Source organism: Triturus cristatus, chromosome 8 (assembly GCF_964204655.1).
Source record: "Triturus cristatus chromosome 8, aTriCri1.1, whole genome shotgun sequence".
Taxonomy (NCBI): Eukaryota; Metazoa; Chordata; class Amphibia; order Caudata; family Salamandridae; genus Triturus; species Triturus cristatus.
This window is the reverse complement of record NC_140591.1, coordinates 1,112,489,358-1,112,509,960: the sequence shown is the minus strand read 5'-3', so window position 1 is coordinate 1,112,509,960 and position 20,603 is coordinate 1,112,489,358. Positions and strand designations below refer to the sequence as shown.

Below are 20,603 nucleotides of genomic sequence, written 5' to 3'. Positions count from 1 at the left end.
GACATTCAAAACCCGCACAAACCCTTGAGTAATGCTCTGCCTTAGTGCTACCATAAATCCACAAATCCACTTTATAGAACTTCACACCAGAAAGACCTTTTAGAACATTCGACATTATCCGTTGAAAAACCAGACGCAGCCGAAACAAGCCCAAAAGGCATCCTTAAAAATGTAAAAGTTCCCATGGGAGTGACAAACGCCGTCAAATCCTGCGAAGACTCATCTAATTCCATCTGATGATAGGCTGTTGCAAGATCAAGGGAGGTGAAGTACTTTGCACCCACCAAAGTGCCAACCAACTCATCTATGTTGGGCAGTGGAAACCTATCAACTACCTCTTTATTGAGTGAGCGCAAGTCAATGCAGAGACGTATCTCACAACTGGCCTTGTTAGCATCAACTATTTGAGCCAACCACTCTGTTGCCTCAACAGGCACAATGACTCCCATGTTGACCAAACGTTCAATCTCTTTCTGTACACCAGCTTGCTCGTTCAAAGGCACTCTCCTGACCTTAGCAACAACGGGATAGCACCCTCTCTCAATTTTATGTGATGTTTATACCCTCTCAGACACCCTAATATGTCTTCAAAAACATCAGCGAAGCGTTCCGCCAAATTTGCAACAGAATCATCCACCACCTCAACTTGGGGGACAGCATTAGGGTTGAGGGAAACACCTAGCATACGTTGATGAGGCCATCCTAAAAGTGCATCCCCTTTCTTGGTCACATATACTTTACCAGCAGTCAAACATCCACTCACCTCGATACATGCTTAAAAACATACCCAAGAATGTTTATCGGTAGACCCCCGTAACCAACAAGAGAACCATCCTTTTTTAGAAGCGTAACTTTATCTCTAAAATGTGCCAAATTCGTTCGATAAGCTGGATGAAGTGGCAAACGAATGTCAAGGTCCGTTCTGCCAAACAACATTGAGAAAAGAAAATGAACAAATACTCCTCGTATTGTATGTTGGGCTCACCAGTATTCCCAATACCACAAGATGGCGCCAATGCGTTACGACGCACAATAGGGACGTTCTTGAAATGAATCTTCCTTTTTCCCAATGTTTTATGATGGCTCCTTTGCGTGACCACGCACGGTGACGCTAATAAACATTGCATCAGCTGAAACGCATATGCTGCCAAGACAAGACGTCAGCTGAAATGCATATGCGTTCCAACACTCGTAGCGCAAAGGAGTCAATGCCAAAATGCGCAAATCCTTTAAAATCGCACCGCAGACACCCACTCACCTCCTCATCTGTTTAATTCAATTGGAGATCCGTATCACATTACAAGCCGCTGGAGAAGGAAGACAATCCTTCTTATCTACGCATAATTCTGCCGCTGGAGGAGGGAGAAGCTGAACCTCTGCATGATGTTGAGGTTATACCACACGCTCGTCGCCAAATAAATGTGGTGTCTTCTGCACATGTAAATGAGGAGCAAACACTGAGTTGAAGTCAGGTCCGGTTTATTCACTTCAGCCATCAACAGCTTCAAGTAACGGACAACTAAAGAATCTTCACAGTGGAATTCTACATGGAACTAAAAGGTAAGATGCTGCATGGAACCAAGCATGATGTCACAGGAGTGCTGAAACTTTTCAAACACTTACCCCCAGTCATAGATCTGGGTTGAATCCATCATCATTCTTTAGCTCACTTTGCCACCCCAGTTCAGTTGAATGAAAAAAAACGGAGGCAAAAATAAACACGCGCCTGCGATTGCAAAAGCCGAGTGACAAAGGCAGCCGCTTGTTTATATTTTAAGTGAAAGCGCGATGCAAAAATCAACACGCGGCTGCCATTGCCAAACACGAGTGAAAGACAATAGTGTTGAGCCACAACATAAAGGCACCGTGTGCTTTCCGCGAGTAAACGATCCAATCCGGATGGGCGGAGCTTAAAGGACACAGGGCGGTAACAAAAAAGCCTGAGTCTCAATTAAAATCCAGCGTTTAACATAAAGGATGATGCTACCCAGTAAGAAACATGGGCGGGGCTTGGAGTCCATTTCTAAAATCCACTCTACCACAATGTGTCTCGCAGAGCGAGGAGCCCTTCGCGCTACAGCGCTAGGTCTGCGAGACCTAAAAACAAATTGCCAAACACAGGGAGGCTTTTGATACATGCTTAGATAAGACCACAGAGGCCCACGATTTCATAATGGCCTTTGATTTGATTAAAACAGTAATTAGAGAAGGGCTTACTGCCACTCGGAATAGAGAGGGGTCAGGGCAGTTGTTGGTTTGATTCTGCCTGCACAAAAGCCCTTAGTAGCTTGAAATCAGCACTAGCTAAACAACTAGGAATATTCAGAAGGTTCTGGAGTGTAGAAGAATTTACAACTTTTCTATTAAAAACGGAAAAAAAGTAAAAAGGAAGAGTCTTGGAATAAATTACTTGAGGCTAGCTTGACAAACGATAATATTACTTTTCGGCGTATTATAAATCCCCCTTTTTTTAATACTCCTGATAGTCCCCGATTAGAGATTGCCATCGCTGAGGCCGATTGGCTAATCCATTTTATTAATTTGTATTAATCTCAGGAAGCCACTGTTTCTCCCCTTCCAGTTACAGCCTCCATGAGCACTCCTGTTACTATTTTCTACCCAACTGACCGAAAAGATTTTTCCTTAGATGAAGTAATCCTGCCCTTGAAGGCAAGCAAGGTGGCAAAGCCCCGGGCCCTGACGGGATCCCCTTTGATCTTTTAAAATTGAACATTAATCTCTGGGGCCCTATCCTAACCTTGCTCTTCAGAGCATGTCGGAATGTAGGATTTCTGCCCACCTTGCTTGAGTCTCTCATCATCCCTATATTTAAGAAGGGAGATTGTAACAGCCCAGCACAATATAGACCTATTTATTTGCTGGATTCTCTAGTTAAGGTGGCTGGTCGTATCCTCCTAGGCAGACCGCAGGACTGGGCTGAGTCCAACAATATCATCTCGGCCCTGCAGTATGGATTATGGCCAGGTCTGGGGACTACAGAACAGGCTATTAATTTAAATTTACTTATTGGAAAATATGTCCACATCAATAGAGGAAGTTTGTTTTTAGTATTTTTAGATTTAACATCCGCCTTTGATTTCGCGGTACATGATAAATTATGGTCAATCATGGATAATATGGGTGTAGATTGCACCATAGTGAATTTTCTTAGAGGCCTGTATGCTTTAGGCCAGGATAGAGTATGCTACGGCCTTAACAATTATACCCAGCCTTTCAAAATAGGAAGAAGCGTACGCCAGGGCTTCGTACCTGCCCCCTTTTTGTTAAATCTTTACCTTAACAGTGTAAGTAGCACATCAGTAAGTAGGTGTACAGACTTACCTCAAGTTGGTCATCATTCTATTCCGGCACCTTTTTTACACCGATGATGCTGTATTAATGGCTTGCACACCACTTGGTCTCCAGCGTTTAGTGAATGTGTATAATCAGCGTCATAGATTCATGCTGACCCGTTTTTGGCTGGATATTTGCCATCATCTAATCAGCTTTCCCACTATTAATAACTGGTCGACTGATCTTGTGAAATGTCCATGTGACAAACTTTCCACACAGATTACCATGCATATTGTTTTTTTCTGTAAATACTATTCTGGCCTGAGAAAATACGTTATTAAACCTCCGTTATTACAACTAGGTTTTGTACAATGTTGACCAGCTTTTATGTATTTGAAATTGCTCCCTAATTCGTATATATGCACTGTGTTGTCTCGGTTTTTATTGGCTGTGATTAACTGTAGGAAGCAGCAGTAGATATGTTATTAATCATGACGGGGACGCGGGTTGTTACTTATGTTTGTTTTTAGTCTGTATTTTTATTCTTTTTAACTGATTTTAATCTAGATATTCTTATATTGTGTAGGTTTTATGATTCACTAAGTGACTTCAAATAAAGCTTATTTTTGATTCGAATCAAGTATGCATTCCCCTATAAAGCCATTTAACATTAAGGCGGGACATGAGGAAAGGTAGGCCTACATGCAAGAAAACAGAATTCGAAAAGCAATCTCAGAAAATATCACCAATGACATCACACTGCAATATAACTCATCACGTAACAAGGAACTTCTGCAAAAACTGCCTAGGGCAATATACAGACTAAACTCCTTGTTCATACCTCAAGCAGAATGCATTCTTATCAGACTAAGAAGGAAATAATGCAAACGGGGTGGGGGTTTACAGGCCCTACAGCTGTGCCAAAGAGAATTGTTATAGTCCATCTGAACCATACATTACTTCATCAGGAAACACTATAACACACCCAGTCAACTTCACAAATACATTCATTAAATTCTTTACAGGACTCGCCTCAGGCCAATACAGTAGGTTTGGAGGATGAATTCCGAGCTGAAATAACATCATCCAAGCTTTCGATAACGAGTGAATCTTAGACAGTGGCATCACAGAAGAAGAAATTAAAACAGCAGTTCATATGAAAACTAATAAAGCACCAAGAGTATACAGATTTCAAGTACCATATTACAGAATAAAGATCAGGCATTATGGGCATTGAGTGAAGTATTCAAAGAGGCAGCGCAGGAACCAGAATTTAATCAGGCTATCAACATACTCATTCAAAAACTTGATAGTATCTATTGAGACTGTGCCAGTTACAAGCCCATACGCATACTAAATATGGATATAAAGATCCTGGCCAACAGACTAAGTCAATTATTGTCAAAATTCAAAAACTGTAATCTGACACATAAGGAGAGAGCAGATCTCCACTACATCCGCTACATTAACCTAGAAATGACCACACAGAAGGAGTACCCAGAGAAGCTGAAAAGGTAAACTTTGTGGAGTGGGCCTACCTCTTCAATTCAGAACAGCAAACACAACATGGTAAGAGACCCAATTTTATAAACAAAGTCAGATGGATATAGAACAAACCAATGGCTCACAACTCATGTAACTGGTTTCTCTCCACACTGCTTTCCATTAAATGAAGGAACCGCAAAATGTGTCCTTAATCACTCCTGCTTTTCTCATTCGTGGTCGGCCTTTAAGAAGCTAAAAGTCTTCAAACATACTTCATTCAAACACCAATAACTAGGGGATCATCTGAAACTATTCCTATAGGCTGATACTATGAGAGCCCAAATGCTCAATGCCATGCATAGCCAATAAAAGAAGAAATGTCAAACTTTTCAGGATGTGGCATAAATTGGACCAAGAGTGAAGCAATGCCTATGTTCAAGAGGACAACAAAAGCCATCCTTTCAGTTGGGTACCCTTTAACCTCAAATATCTGGGCATACTAGTCAACCTCGGTCTAATAAACATGATGGACAATATACAAGTACTCATACAAAGAAAATCTAAAGGCTTTTCCTCCTAGTAAGATTTACAATAATGGCTGTGAGGTAAAGTACGTTATTAAGATGAATATTGTACGAATATTCAATGAAATGTTTTCTATGGTAACTCTCCAAATCCCTAATGCCACACTATAAGATTTTGACTGATTAAAAAATGTATATGGAGGCAGAAAAAGTAGAGGCCTAAATTCCCTTAATTACGTACACAAGTAGGACTGCCTGGGGTCTAAGGCTACCACATATTGAATCATACCACTTGGCAAACTAGCCGGTGGAAGGTAGAGGTTGAGAACTGGGTTCTGGCTGAAAGGGCAGCATTGTGCATAGAAGAACATAGAGCCCTCCGCATTAAACCCTTAGCAGAGCAGTGGATGGAGGTAGAGTCTAGCAGCTTTACTGACTCTCAATCACAATAGCCTGGTGAGGAAGGACCGTGACCTTGATAGCAAGGGCTACTGCCATAACTCCCTGACTGCCCCCTGGCAGAAGGCATGACCTGTCTTTGCCGGTGCCACCTGGCAACTAGACCACATAACTGGGCCCTTGCTTCAACATCATTGTTACCTAGATTATTAAATGGTTCTATAGCCGAAACGGGGAACATTTCTACAATTTATAGCACAATTTACTTTGTTGTGTTACACACGGTTTAAGTCATATGCCACAGGGTGCCCCTAGTGCATTTTAGACCTAAATGTATCATCTTGATCTCACGCAATTCTGTGTTGACTATGCAAGTCAGAGAGTCATTAAGTGAGCAATAATATGCTTAGGAAAATCCCTTTGCTCCCTTATTTAGTTAGAAACTGAAGCTCTTTTAGTTTATTAACAGAAGGAAAAGTGAAGGGAGGGTCCTAGGGAAAACATTTTTTGACCAGCAAAGGATTAAATCCCCAATTCTATACTAAAATAAATACAACAAAATCCTTGGGTCTGAATTTTCTGCACACAGAAGGAGAAAGACAAAAAGGCACTGACAAAATCCCAACAGACCTAGCTGAGGGAAGAGTCCCTTCAGGACGAAATCCCTCACCCACCTATGGTGGCATGCTTCATCATTTGGGATTCTCCTCCCAGAGGAAGACCTAGTTCCTCTGGGGGCTACAACCCCCCTCTGAGAGGGAGGAGCACAGGGATGTTTTGATTCCTACTCTAACTGGATTAGTACATCCACCAAATGAGAATAGTAGTGTGGGGAGGACGCAGCGCAAAAGAAAAAACAACGTGAGTGAAGTGATGTTAAAACTAGCTAAGGAGAAATAAATGAATACTTTATTTGGAAGCTCTCACTGCTAGGATTAAAAACAGTGCATCTGCGGTATGGATTTAAACCGCATGTGTGAGGTGAAAGTTTGTGGTCGACATGTTTCAGCCGTCATGCCCCTATGTCGGGCAAGGCTTTCTCCAGGACCTCGGAGATGCCGCTGCTACGTGAAAAGTGTAACTAAAATATCTATAGGAAAAACAAAAAGCACGGAACCAAATATACTTGCGGTTCCTGTTGTATGAAAAGTGTCAATACCCATCACAACTGGGCATGTTGCTTCACCTTAACCTGGCGACAGCTCAGGGGAGGGGGCACCGCTCTCTTCGTCAATACCCCGGGCGGGTAGAGTCTGCGACCTGAGGTCTTTTAGTTTAGCTAAAGCGTCTGACTGAGCTCTTCTGCACTCAGATATTTTTCAGCACCAAGAGATAATGTGGATGATGATGTGTTTTATGAGCTACTGTTAACATAACGTATGCGTTCTGAAGTACCAGTCTACTGATTTTGTAAAAGAGCTAAAAACAAAGAAATCATCTCTGCTCCTTAAACTAACAGTTACAAAGATATGGGTCCTATGGAGACATAGGTTTTCAGAAAGAGGGGTTTAAAAATCTCATTGCAAGACCGTTAGTAGGTAGGCAACTTTCCAGCTTCCATAAATAATCAGTAAACCTGTCTTTCTTCAAGCCTCAACTTCATCGATAAAGACAAAGACATAGTGGAAGCAGTATGACATCAGTAAATCAAATGTCTGACCAACAGAAAGAAAGCAAAGGTGATTCATGCCCAGCATTTTACTGAATGACTCACTCTTGAACATTTGTATGTGACACATGGAAAAATCCACGAGAAAAAAGAAACATGCATGTCTTACCTGTATTGACTCAAGAATGCCTTTTAATGGAGTTTCATAAAATTCATCTTTGCCAAAAAACAGCAGCAGTTCAAAAAGACTTCTAGAAATAATTAAACACACATTCTTTATACAAACGGCAAGCAGAAATACCGAAAAAACATGATAGATTAACGGATATATTAAATTGTTAATTTATAAATCAGTTCATTATGAATACAAGACGTGGAATTAAGATCGGGCTAAGCAAGCTATAAATGTGAAAGCTCTTAATGAATCTCCTCCGTCCCCCAATCCTATTCACATCACCCTTTTTCAGGATTTTAAACGTATGCTAAAGGGAGTTTGCCTTAATAAAGTTAATTTGTCAATCAGAGCTCATGATAACGCCACGTGATGAGGACTTGACTTGCAGTCTTTCAACCAGCTTTCTCACTTGCCGGGGCTTTCTTTGATGCACTCGGGCTTGCCTGCACTCAGCTATACTCGGGCAGCATGGAAGCTCGCATGCTGTGCCTTTTTCTGTAGATTTAGCAAAGAAATACTATGGGGGACTTCTAGGTCCCAGGTGGTGCTGGCAGGTGCAGAGGGGGTGGATCATGGTTCCTTTTAGGTGAGCAGTCTGGCACAACCTAAAAAAACTGGCCCAGGCTAGTGGAGAAGAGAGCCCTCTAAGATCTCTCACAATTGCAACCATGTGAGGAAAGAGCAACGGCAAGGTACTACAATAACACAAACACAACTGCCAGTACAACAAGCACTCTTGCTTGGATTTAAAATTCGAAACTGTCCCTTGAAACATCAATTCTCCACTTTATATTATTGTATTTGTAACACTCCATTTCAGGGGGAACTTTAATTTAGTTCTCAAGGTGACCGATTGCACCCAACAATTATTGCTTCTGGTGCAAAAGGCTAATACGCCGTTTTTGTTTTACACTATTAAATTACTGCAACAACTGCAGTAGAAAACACGTTAACATTTTCGTTAGTGCACTTGCCGAAGTTGTGCTTTTAAAAAGGAATTCTAGTCATTTCAACATGTGAAAGGTTAATAGTTAGATTTTGCTTTCTAACATGAACATATTTCCCAAAAGTTCCTGGGTGGCTACCCCTCCACATTACGAATATCATTACACATCTAAGCTCTCGCATTGACAATGTTTTCAAACAACCATGATGTGATTGCTACTTTCCTGAGTGTAGAAAGTATAGAACTAATGTGTTCAGGCAGCTGTGAATGTTGACATAAGAATAACCATTTCCCAGATGGCTTTCTTTGAAAGGCTCAAGAAGCACAGCTTCCTGTTTTTTAGGTCTGGATGTTGACTGTCAAACAGACCTATTGTTAACGATGGGTCTGCCCCTTTCAACTATTTCTTCGACCAGCAGCTTTCATCTCATCTTAGTTCAGTCCAGTGGATCATTCACTTCCAGTCTAATGCTACTACTTGCATCCTTCTACCTCCACTTCACATCATGAATTTAACTGTATGAGGGACTACTTTAAAACTACAGCTCTCCCCATCTGCTACTGCTGGGTCCCTCAAGTGTCTCGCTTAAATGCGCTTAACCTGCCAGCATAAGTACATCAACCCAAGACAAATTCGCTTTGCCAAGGACAGTTGAGATAAGTTTCTGCAGCAAAGGTTTTCTTTACTACCAATTCTGGACTAATATTGCACCAGGACATTGTCATTGTGTTTTTATTGAGGGTTGCCCATCTATAAATTGACTGAAAAGGTGGTATTTTGTTAAAATCATTCAAGAGGTAGGGAGAATAGAGAGAGAAAAAATTGATTTGTTATTATGAAAATGCAAATATTCAAGGAAGTAAAACATGCAGACATTTTCTTGAGGATACACCACTGTATTGTGTTTGTTTCCTATGCCAGCACACTCTAAGTGAAATATTTTAAGTGTTTGTCAGATATTATTTTAAGTAGGTGTATCATAGTTGTACCTTACATAGAATATGGGTAAGAAAAAACAGTGTCAGAATCGTGAGTCAGGGACAGAGTTAGGAAGCAGCTTGAGGGAAAAGGATCTAAAACTATCTGATCAATCCAGGATAGTTGCTGACTTCTCCATGATTTTTTAGATGGATGATGGAAGTCCGGGCTACTAATTATGTAATATTATCTATGGGGAAGGCACTGCCAGATAGCTATGGACTAGGGTGGGATCTGTGGACCCAGAGGCAAAGCCAAGGGCTCTATTCCACCACAGTCAATAGCTGCCTAGGAATCTTACCCTCGGATAATATTGCTATTATAAGTTGGAACCTTAAAAGTTAGGGTTAAATTTACAAAATGGTTAGATGATGCATATTTTATTCGAATATATTGGTGGAAGCATAGAAGAAGCTCACCCTTGGAATTTATTTCGTTATGAGGAAGGGTCTGCTAATTATTTTTTTATAGTAAAATGTGTTGTAGTGAATGCCTTGTTTTGAGAGTCACAGCCTAATTTAGAAAGATTGTTAGGCGATTTTATTTACGATACAAGTAATTTATTAGTGGTGTCATACTAATGTTAGGAATTGTAGTGAGCCCAAGGTTATTCCACCTTGTGAAAAATGCTAATCCTCTGGTAAGGATTGTAGAACAACCTTTAACAGAATAATTTTTCTCTCATGATGTTTAAGAAAATGATGGTTAGTGCTTCATAAGTTAAAATGAGGATACATTTTCTATAAACTCAAAACTGCCTTTCTCGTACTTGTGAAGTCTGACATTGTACAACAGCAGCCTCAGTTGATTTCCCAAAGTTTTATTGTAGCTTCACCACAGATCTCTAATGAACAAATAGAGTGCCAATGTTCATGACAAAAGCGAGGCATACCAGAATGCTATATTGCTAGAACATAAGCTATTGAATGTACAACCTTCCCCCATGGAGCAGATTAGATTAAAGAGCAACGAGGGGTAAATGCAATTCCAAAACTGCTGTTACAAAAATGTGAGGGAAGCATACGTTTTTTGCCATTTATATCACAATATTTAAATCATAATATTTAAATTGTTAAAAACAGATGAGAGATTCTTACTCAAGTCAACTGTAAAGTGAACGATTCTAAAGCTGCCTTTATCAGCAGCATATCTCCAAGTGGATGTACAATCTGTGAGATAGGTGGACTTTCTTATCCTTTATTAGAACTCAATTTTGACAGGCAGCTCTTCTGTGGAAAAGGTGTAGCGATATGCTGCTTGATAATGTAACAAGGCTTGCCTCAGGTACTAGCTAAAAGCTCCCGCGCTGGTCTTGGCCAGTTAGAAGCCAATCAAAATGCAGCATTTTCAAAGTGTAGAGCTGTCTGATTTATAATTATTTGAAAGTTTCCCTGGTGCTCCTGCAAGTTTTTTTAAATTAGTATTTTTAAAGAAATGCTTACTCCTTCACATTGTTAGTAGTTCTGTAGTGTACTATAATGAATAACAGTAAAAGTATTTCTTGTGTCAATCATTTAACATTTAGATGGAAACTAGTGAAACAGGTGGATGACACATACAAAATTACATTACTTTGCTGCCTGCAAAGGTTGTTTTATTTATGGTGAAAAAAAATCAATACAAGATGCTTTAGCCTTTAAGATGCCAATCAATAGTATATTTATTTGTAAGGCATCAGTATACACTACCCAATTGGTTTTTGCATCAATGCTAAGTTTCAGACTATGCGCAACAACTGTATGCATTTTAAATCCGAGAAACTGTTGTGTCATTTGTGGCTGCCCATATTCTTTGTCTACAAAGTGAGTTGTGGAATTACTGGGGGAGGCTCAGAAGGGGAGAGCTCAGTGGGACAGCTTGGCATAAAGTTATAAGACCAATGGGTCTAAGTAGTTGAAAATAAACCGAGCTGGGTGGAAACAATCCTTAGAGAAATCCATCATACTGGACGCCATGTTATCAGTATTGTGACAGGACCATGAAGAACAGATGCACTAAACGCCATGCATTCCTTGCCAAAAACGTACAACGTTGACTGTAAAGGAGGAAATGCAGTAATTTTAAAACAGACTTGGAAATAAGCAGCCACTTAGGAAGAACACATGCAGTGTTGGAGATGAAACAAACATGAGGAGTACATGTGAATAATGGAAATGCAGGGCTATACCCCCTCATGGGGTTGTGACTAAATCCAAGTCATGTCACTCAAAAACCTATTACTGAGGGCTTGCCTACCATTTCATTTATTGGATCACCATATGGACAAACTCATGCAATAAAATGATCTAAAACGGGGGCAATTTGAGGACGTTTGGGTGGTAATTTTAATACAAGAAGATACTTAGAGCACCAACTTCTGAAAATAACACGAAATGCAAATGAGGTAATAACCCACAAAACTGAAGCAAACTTATTGAGTTACTGACTCATGTTTATTTGACCTATGGAGCCCTGTGCTCTCCACAGGAGTGAGGCTAAAATTCAGTAAGCCCAGGAAGAAAAAAAAAAACGTCAAAATACAGTATAATAACCTACACTAAGTCATTAGAAAATATCAGGGTACATTTGCCACATGCAAAGTGATATAACGGCTAGTCATCGCCTAATTCTGTAGCTAATTCCAACAAACCTGGTTTTACTTTATTAAGTAAATAACGATGCACCCCCAATAGTTTAGACAGGACTGTAACAATTGATAACACAATCTATTTGCACTCTTTTGTAAAATGTTTTTTTGAAAAGCATGGGTTTTCATGTGATGGGTAAGCACAAAGCAAGAAAAAGCAACATAATATTTTATACATCCAATGGTAGATATGGCAATGTTTAACCAGCTAAAATAACCTTAGACATATAGTACCTAACTAGAAAACATTAAAGTGTTAAATAAGAGGTGAACAAGGTATGTATACTTACAAAGCTAGTCTACTCAAAACGTTGTGTAAGTGCTCACATTCAGGAGGGTATGACACACTGGCTGATGTAAAGCAACAAAGAGCAGTTTGAAGAACCTGCAGCTGAGGCAAAGGAACTTGCCACCGCACAGCATATTCGTGCACCACCTTAGTTGAGAAAAACAGGAAACAAAAGAATCAGTAAACTGTAGAGTCAAAATCCATCAGGGAGTTGGTAACAGTTACAATCAGCACAACTACATACATTTCCACTGCTTCTTTTTTTTTTTATGGCTGAAAATAGAATGTAAAACTAGTAATCATTAAAATTACCTGACAATTGAGCATGCTTAATGGATTTTGCTATCTGGTATATTGGTAATGAAAGGAAAAAGGAATTAATAGACTATATAATTTTACTGGAAAATGTAAATCTTGCCAATTGTACTTTCAATCACTAGAAAGTCATCACTAGGCTGCTCCCATTGCAATAAGCAAACCAGCATGTGAGGGAACTTTAAACTGAGAAAATGTGAAGCTAGTGATTTTTACAACGGTTAGGAGGCAGTGCCACTCCTTTTGCTTCTCAATCAAAGGTGGTTTCTATTATACCTTTTGGTAAATGGTACACATTACACTGGCTTGACAAGAACATTCAATATTAAAGTCCAATTGAATGCCCAATAAATTATGAGCACCCCCCCAACCTTTCCAACCATGGAAAGGATCTTACTACAAACTTTCATAGGAGTAATTCTGCACGTTCTTCCAGTGGGAACGACCAATAAATTGATGGTAAATAATTACAAACATTAAGTGTTGTGGGTGTTCAAAACAGTTTGCAAGATGGTACCCATCCCAAACCAAACCCATTCCTGGTCCTAACTCTAAACTTGTGAATGTTGCTCATCAGCCATACAGGCACATTTTCTAGTCTTGTTCTGCACTAACACCCAGCATTTCAGGGCAAATCAGTTCACCAGCAGTTATATAAACTTCATAGAAATTCGAAAAAGCCAAAAGAAACTGTAACAATTGCCTATTTTGTGAAGCAGTGTTGAGCATTATTTCTGCTGTAGTTTGGCTTTCCTAATGCTGACCAATCACATATCAAACCATAGTGCATAGTGGAGAAGAAATGAATAGCTATAATGCAAAGGAAAATTAGTGCTTACAGGAAGGTACATTGTACTTGTATGGCTAACAATGTATGTATATTCGTTCTAGTAGACCTCTCTGCAGCCCTCAATGCCATACTATAGTCTATCTTTTATTCGTGTCTAGATCCAAATTATACTGGCTTTAGTCTCGGACAGAAAAAATAAAAATTGTCCCCTATCCTACATCCAGGAAAGTAGAGCTTGGTGGAATGTAGAGTAACGCAAGGCACTTCTAACTTTCATATCATTGCTATTATCGGAATATCCCCAATTTAGTTCTGATGCGCCAGTCAACTGCAAACAAAATACAGATGAATATTGATGTGGATCGCCAAACAATACATTAAACAACCATTAGAATTTGTCTGGTGAGGATAAAGGCGCAGATGTGGAAGTGCTGGCTCCAGCAAATGGGACCAAATAATGAAGTATTTGCTCTTTTAGAGCAAAATAATTAAATGCGTAACTTTTATCTGAACTATTTTCAAATGGATATGAAACAAGCATTTGCAATGCAATAGGTATTGCATTTACGAGAGTTTGAGCTATTGGCATTGTAAATGACAATGCCTGTTATTTATATGTTTTGACACCTTGCAAACGGTGTGTAAATACGCACTTTGTACTTATAGAAGCAAGGCTGGCAGTAAAAGAAGCGCAGTTACTGCCAGCATTGCTTCTCGTAAGCAAGGACTATAAACACCGCTTGCACGTTTTCAAAACACATAAATAACAAGCTTACCTCAGAAACAAATACATAAGAAGCGTCCACAGTGCAGAGTTTGTCCTCTCTCTCCATCATGTTACTAATAGAAGCTCCCTTCACAAACAGTTACAGCAGTTCACAGTTCATTTGACAAACATCCCCCATACCCCTGGACAGTAGCAATTAAATATTTCTTATATAGACTATTAAATAACTACTTGCCAGTGAAAAACAGTCCTGCACACACCACGTATACTAATACTGCAGCTTCCAGGACACATGCCAGAGAAATTGTACATTGCATATTGCACAACTACACGCAGGTAGTATGATTGGAGTCAGGAAGGCGGGAGCTGTTACTAGGGCGGTGTTTGGGGGGGTAATAGGATAGAACCACCAGGGCAAAAAGGGGAGTATCCCTGGAGTTACGAAGGCGTATGTACTAGGTGTGGTTATTGGAGGTAGGGGTAGAATCACAGAGTCGAGAAGGGCAGAGTTAGTGGAGGGACGAGGGAGAAGTAGGGGTGGTGATTATGGGTAATAGGGCAGAACCACCGGGGCAAGAAGGGCTGGGCCACCGGAGGTATGCGGGATCAATTACTAGGCCGGTGACTAGGGGCAATAATGTAGAACAACCTAGGCAATAAGGTTAGAGTGGCATCAGTAGCGAGTAGGGCCGTTTATTGAGGGCAAGAGGGCAGTACAGTAAGCGTCCCCGCAGCCAATGGTACAGATATCCTGTGGGACTTGCACGCACATAGATTATATGCTCTGGTGTTTAGGGTGAGGGCAGAGGCGCTGAAGCAGGTGGCGCGCGCACTGGTGGTGCGCTTATGGGACAGTGTAGTGGCTGCATATACGGGTGCATTGACACAGGGGCAGTGGGCGCTGAGGGGGCGGACACTAATTCTGAGGCAGAGATACTGGGGCACGAAGGGAAAGTGGCAGAGACACCGGGGCATGAGTGTGCACGGCGTGGGGACAGGCATACACAACTTGAGTCCATCTGCTGGTACTGTGGCAAATTTCCAACTATACTTATTCCATAGGCCTTTTGAAGGTGTGCTAAAAAATGCACAGTACGCTACAAAACCCAGCATAAGACAAAGTGCTGTTCAAGCAGGCATAGCAATGGAACTACAGGTTAAAAACATTATGGCCGATTTAAAATATCCACATATCTTCAAGATTTGGTCACTTTTCACACCACCTGCCGCTGTGCCAAGAGAAACAAACACTGGCAGAGCCAATATGTCTGTCTTTATTGTAGCATTACATGTAAACACAGGCATTCACACGTTTTATACACATGTTGCATGCACAAATGCTGTTTAGTACAGTAAAACCTGCCCTACTGGTTTCGCCAGTGCATGGAAAAACTATTGTGTGCATATTGTACACACCGCAGATAAAGAACTGAATGCGTTATGCTTCGGTACTTCTCGAATTTAAAATAGTTCCTGGTGTATTATAACGGAAGAAGTTTCTGGAAGGTGGAATACTATAAAGTAGCCAATAGCATGAGGTGGGAGACTAACACTCTGGGTGGAGCCTCAGCCCGCAATATGTATAGTTGAAATAACTGGTAGCAAATAAAGCTTAAAGAGAGCTGCATGGTCAAGTTAGATGTAAAAAAAAAAAAAAACACACACACACTCAAAGGCCACCTACGGATAACACACATAATGACATTTTAGAGGTTAGTGGGAATTCCTCCACGGGCCACAGTGGGTCAACGAAGGATGGCACAGGAGAGGAAGCTCTGATGCGATTAAAAAAAACAAAAAACAATTCATAACCTTATTGAAGGGCATGTGCTGCGTGGACGGCAGTCACTGTACATCTTGTGTCACTACCATCACAAATCCCTAAGCTTTCTGCCACACATTCAGTCTACGTAAAGGTAAAGAATGGCGCAACTGGTCATGTGTTCTGCGGATTACAACTGCCCTTTCCTATGCTATGCTGCAGGGAATAGGTTAAATGGCAAAATACAAATCGCTTCAAAAGTGGAATAACTGCACCCACATTATCCGACAACACTAACAGAGAAGGAGGATCGCAATAGGAAGTAAACATTTAAAAACTCACAAGCCGCGCGATCAGACTACTCTTTGAATCCACACGAAATACTACATGGCTATTTAAAGAACAACGGCTGAGTATTGACTTATTAAAGTTGAAACTCAACAAACCACATTCACATGGAGAATGGAAGGCAGATCAGCATTTCTGGTGGTTGGACAAGTGAGGGCCCCACATGTCAATAATGGAATTTTCACGAGTCATACGATACTATGGGAAGAGGTCACACCTGCCATGAATTCATCATAAAACATAGGCTACCGCAGGGACGAACAACCAAATGCTAAGAAGTTAACCGAGGATAAATATGGAGGTGTACTTTGTAGTTTACATCCCAAAACAATGTTGATGTTTTATTATGTAAACAGCATGCTTACTGCCCCGATTCAAACATCCTGTGTCCCTGTCATTTGATTAATTTCAGATCTAATGGCCGCACTTGCTTCAAGACCCCGCCTCCAGTGTTACTAAGCTCTCCACAACACCCTGTAATACGGAAAAAAACTTTTTGGAATGAGAGTTCTAAGCTACTGTAAATGTTGCCAAAAGTACTATTATGATACTAACTTTACGATTTCTTATATTACGTGATTACAGCGAGTGTACTAATCACAAATTGCTCTTACGGCAAGTATACGGCTAGCAGAGAATGCGCAGTGAGTGGAAAGGGTGAGTGGGCTTGGTAGGGCTGGGACAGAAGACAAGTTTGGTAACGGACAGGTGGGCAAAAGAGGCAAGCACGCGCTGGAAGAAGGTAAGGTCTTTGAGGTGCGTACAGAAGATGAGATTGTGAGTTCGGAACGGGGACCATAGTGATGTTCTTCTTGTCAGGGGCACAAGAGAGATTATGGACCAGGGTCACTGTTTGTTTTCTCTTTTCTGACCCGCCGCAGACGGTGAAGCGCGTCAAGTCCTAGGTCCCTTGGGATGAAGGGTGGGTCTGACTGCCCCCAGCATCCTTTCATTTCCTCCTTTGGTTCGCAACCGAACCCCCGTCCTCCATCCACTACTGTAGAGTTGCACTCACCCCTCTACACAGCTGTGTGCCGGGGTCTCAGGTCGCAGAAGCTCCGCTGCAGGACTCCCACTGCCTGCTCCTCTTGGCTCGGCGATGGGGCTGGGTTAGGAGGAGCGGGGACGCGTGCGCGTAACCCAGCACCAGCTGGCTATGGAAAGGCTAGCACCGTGCACGCACCAGCCTACTCCTCCCCGACTACATTCCAGGACACGCTCGGCCAACTCCCTGCCGCTGACAGCGCTGCCCGGTGACGGTATAGCCACCTAAGCTTACGGGACCGTCGTGTCAACCTGCCACTTTAAAAACTGAAGGGGTTTATGCTTAATACGAGACAAAAGATTTGCGCACAATTTAGAAACCTAACCATAAGATTACAAGTTTTTTGAGTTCTTCAAACTGTTACATGTACAACCATAGTATTATCAGGTTTGATTGACCTGTTTGTATTTATTGTGTTTGTTGATAAAGTCCCCGTTACGAATTGAGTGAAAAACAATACCCCAGAGATTCGAAATTCCTAGATTTTTAAAACAAGTCGGCACTTTTCAAGAGGACAGATACGTCATGATAATGAGCCCCACTAAAATCTCAATTTGTACAATTTGAACTCGCATATCTGGAAGTTTTTTCATACGCTAGAATGAAGAACGAGTGGTGCGCGCGTGCGCCACAGCGAGCCATGTGGTTTCACTTATCGCGCCAGTGTCTGGGCACGATAATTGAAACCACATGGCAGGAATGCGCGTAATAGACACCAATAGGCCATGGGCGGAGCAATGCGCCTGCCTTTGGTCAATTGCGTGATGTCTCAAATAAAAACACGAACGGAAAGGCCAATCACGTAGGCCAAAAGGAAAATTCCTAGGTACATTTTCAGGCCCCCAACAAGAGGTCTCTCGCTGCGCAAGCAGTTCTACGCACTGCAACGCAGGTGTGAGACCTAAAAAACTGAATTAATATGGACAATCTGCAATTATTATAACAATGGAAGGCCAAATAATTCTGCTCCACCCAAGCCATAGGCCCTCGCCTGTAGCTCCAGTCTATAACTCAGGTTCAGGACATTTAATTAGACTATAATTTTTAATTATATAACCAGTCACAAAAAGAACTCTGCACAAACTGAATTGCCGCTACTTGGCAACAGGAGGGACAAATCTGTACAGTTACATTTTAAAGACTGTTGATCATCATTTAACGAACAACCTTGTTGTTATGGTTAACAAATTAAGCATATAATTGTTTTTATCTATCATTTCTCCCAAATCCCCGAGTACGAAACCAATTTCAAAGTCAATTTCAAACCAAAGCTCCATCAACCATGCATAGCCTGTGCTCTCGTTGTTTTCCAATTTAAAACAAAAACAATCAATCGGATAATACTAGACCTGCAAACAATGTTTGTTGGTACATATCAGGAAAGAGCTCGCGGAATTCTGAGTCAGACATTTAAGGAGGGCTTGGGAGTGGCACTGAGTTTAAGAATTATTTTGGGAACTGTCAAAAAAGAACCTGCATATAGATGAAATGGTGAGCATATCTTTTCTAGGAGAAAATGGAAAGTGAGCCACCCAATAGCTCGAGGGGATGTTTATATCAGAGGTTATGAAATGCCCATAACATCAGAGTCCAGTTAAGAGTTGAATAAACATACATATCAGTGAGACAGTAAGCAGTTGCAGCAATTTATTAAAATTGTGGTGTTTCCTGAAGGAATTTGGGGAACTACCATCAAATATATATAACAAAGAAGCATATTATAATCACCATAACTGAATTCCATATTGAGTTATGGTGTAAAGTTTAGGTGTTTCATCATGACTAATGTTTCCTTTTTAATGCACATTACCCTAAGTGCAGTTGCTGAAGTCATGGCATGTCAGCATTTAAGGCACAGATCAGTTTTGTATGGTCCACTAATGATTTATTTTCCCTGCTGCCAGGCACAATTGCAGTACACGCCAAGGTAACTACCTTGTTCCCAAACAAAATTTATAATAACTACTGGAACATACACCAGTACTGGCTTGTTTTGCACGCTGGCTTAATACCAAGAAAAATAGCTTATTGGCTCTCCTGAGATACAATCCCTGCGACAAGATAATGTGCTTTTACGAAAGACCTTACAGAAGAGTATACCCTGTTGTCTGATCATATCCGCACATACCCGAATTAGTCCCAAGATATACTTGTCCACTTCTACAAATGGGCCGCATCTATAGCTCTATTGATGCCTCACATCTTTCCATTCTGGCTTGATAAAAGTACAGTCTAAATAGGACATGCCATGTGTTGGTGACCATATGTGGAAGAAGATGAAATTCCATGCAACTGTTCACACTGAAAATTTATGAAACCTACATGACAAATTGGAATATGTTTATATACTAAATTAACAAGCCAAGTATACTCGTCTCTTGCATGCATGTGTTCTACTTTACAGTGTTTGTTTCAATTGTACGAGTGCTAACATGACTAACCTGTAAAATATCTTTTACAGAGAGCAATGTAGCAAAATGAAAAAGATAAAAAGAAGATCATTTGTAAACTTTCATCTAATCAGCAAGCTTTTAAGAATTTTATTCAGCTAAAATTTTCCTCCTTGGGAGAATAACTTTGAATGCCATAAGCAGACAGGAGTGAGCTTCTATATTTTACAAAAGATAAGATACATAAGCTAAACACCTTGAGTTTGGGTTCCACGAGGCCTTTTGTCAACAGAATAAGCAGTTTTGAACTAAAGCTCAACAATTTTAAGGATGTTGCACACAAACAGCCAGGCTCTGTCATGGAAAGCCATATGAGAAGCAGGAAAGCATGCACACACCTCCCCATTTCACACTAACATGGAATAAGAACTGCACTGGCGCCAGCCACACAAGGTACAAAAAGTTTGGTCCTCACATAACTCAAGTCCAATGTTGGCTTCGTTAGAATTGACAAACAGCAAAATTAATATGTTAGGTACACAAACTATCTAGGCAAAGAACCAGGCCCATTATCATAAATTACTTCTTCAGTCAGTATATATCCCATCACCAGCTCAACAAAAAAATTATAAATAGCACCAATATCCAGAATCATGCAACAAAGCTTGTTAAACCTCCCAAAGTCCATACATTGGACCTCTCCTGAGCCTTTGTTAATCCTCAAAGACACTATGCTGAAAGCTGGCTTTTGGTTGTCCAAGCATTAATTTGACTCATTACTTTGTCAATACTTTCCTGCCAGCACTTTGTCTATGTTCACATGTCACGAGGTATCGCAAGGTTTGCTTGAAAAAAAATCTTAATGGTAAATTAATATTATAATGTTTTTTCTCCAAACGG

The 20,603-nt window shown here is 40.8% G+C and overlaps 1 protein-coding gene across 3 annotated transcripts in view; it reads right to left on the bottom strand.

Moving 5' to 3' along the window:
• The window catches only part of ZNF654 (zinc finger protein 654), a 173,139-nt gene that overhangs the window by 139,954 nt on the left and 12,582 nt on the right, over window positions 1–20,603 (bottom strand). For all 3 annotated transcript variants that reach the window (XM_085622680.1, XM_085622678.1, XM_085622679.1), the window contains exons 2-3: window positions 12,328–12,473; window positions 7,481–7,562 (exon numbers count right to left, since the gene is read on the bottom strand). In XM_085622680.1, coding sequence (XP_085478806.1) covers window positions 7,481–7,562; window positions 12,328–12,473 — 228 coding nt within the window. The remainder of the gene's footprint in view (window positions 1–7,480; window positions 7,563–12,327; window positions 12,474–20,603) is intronic.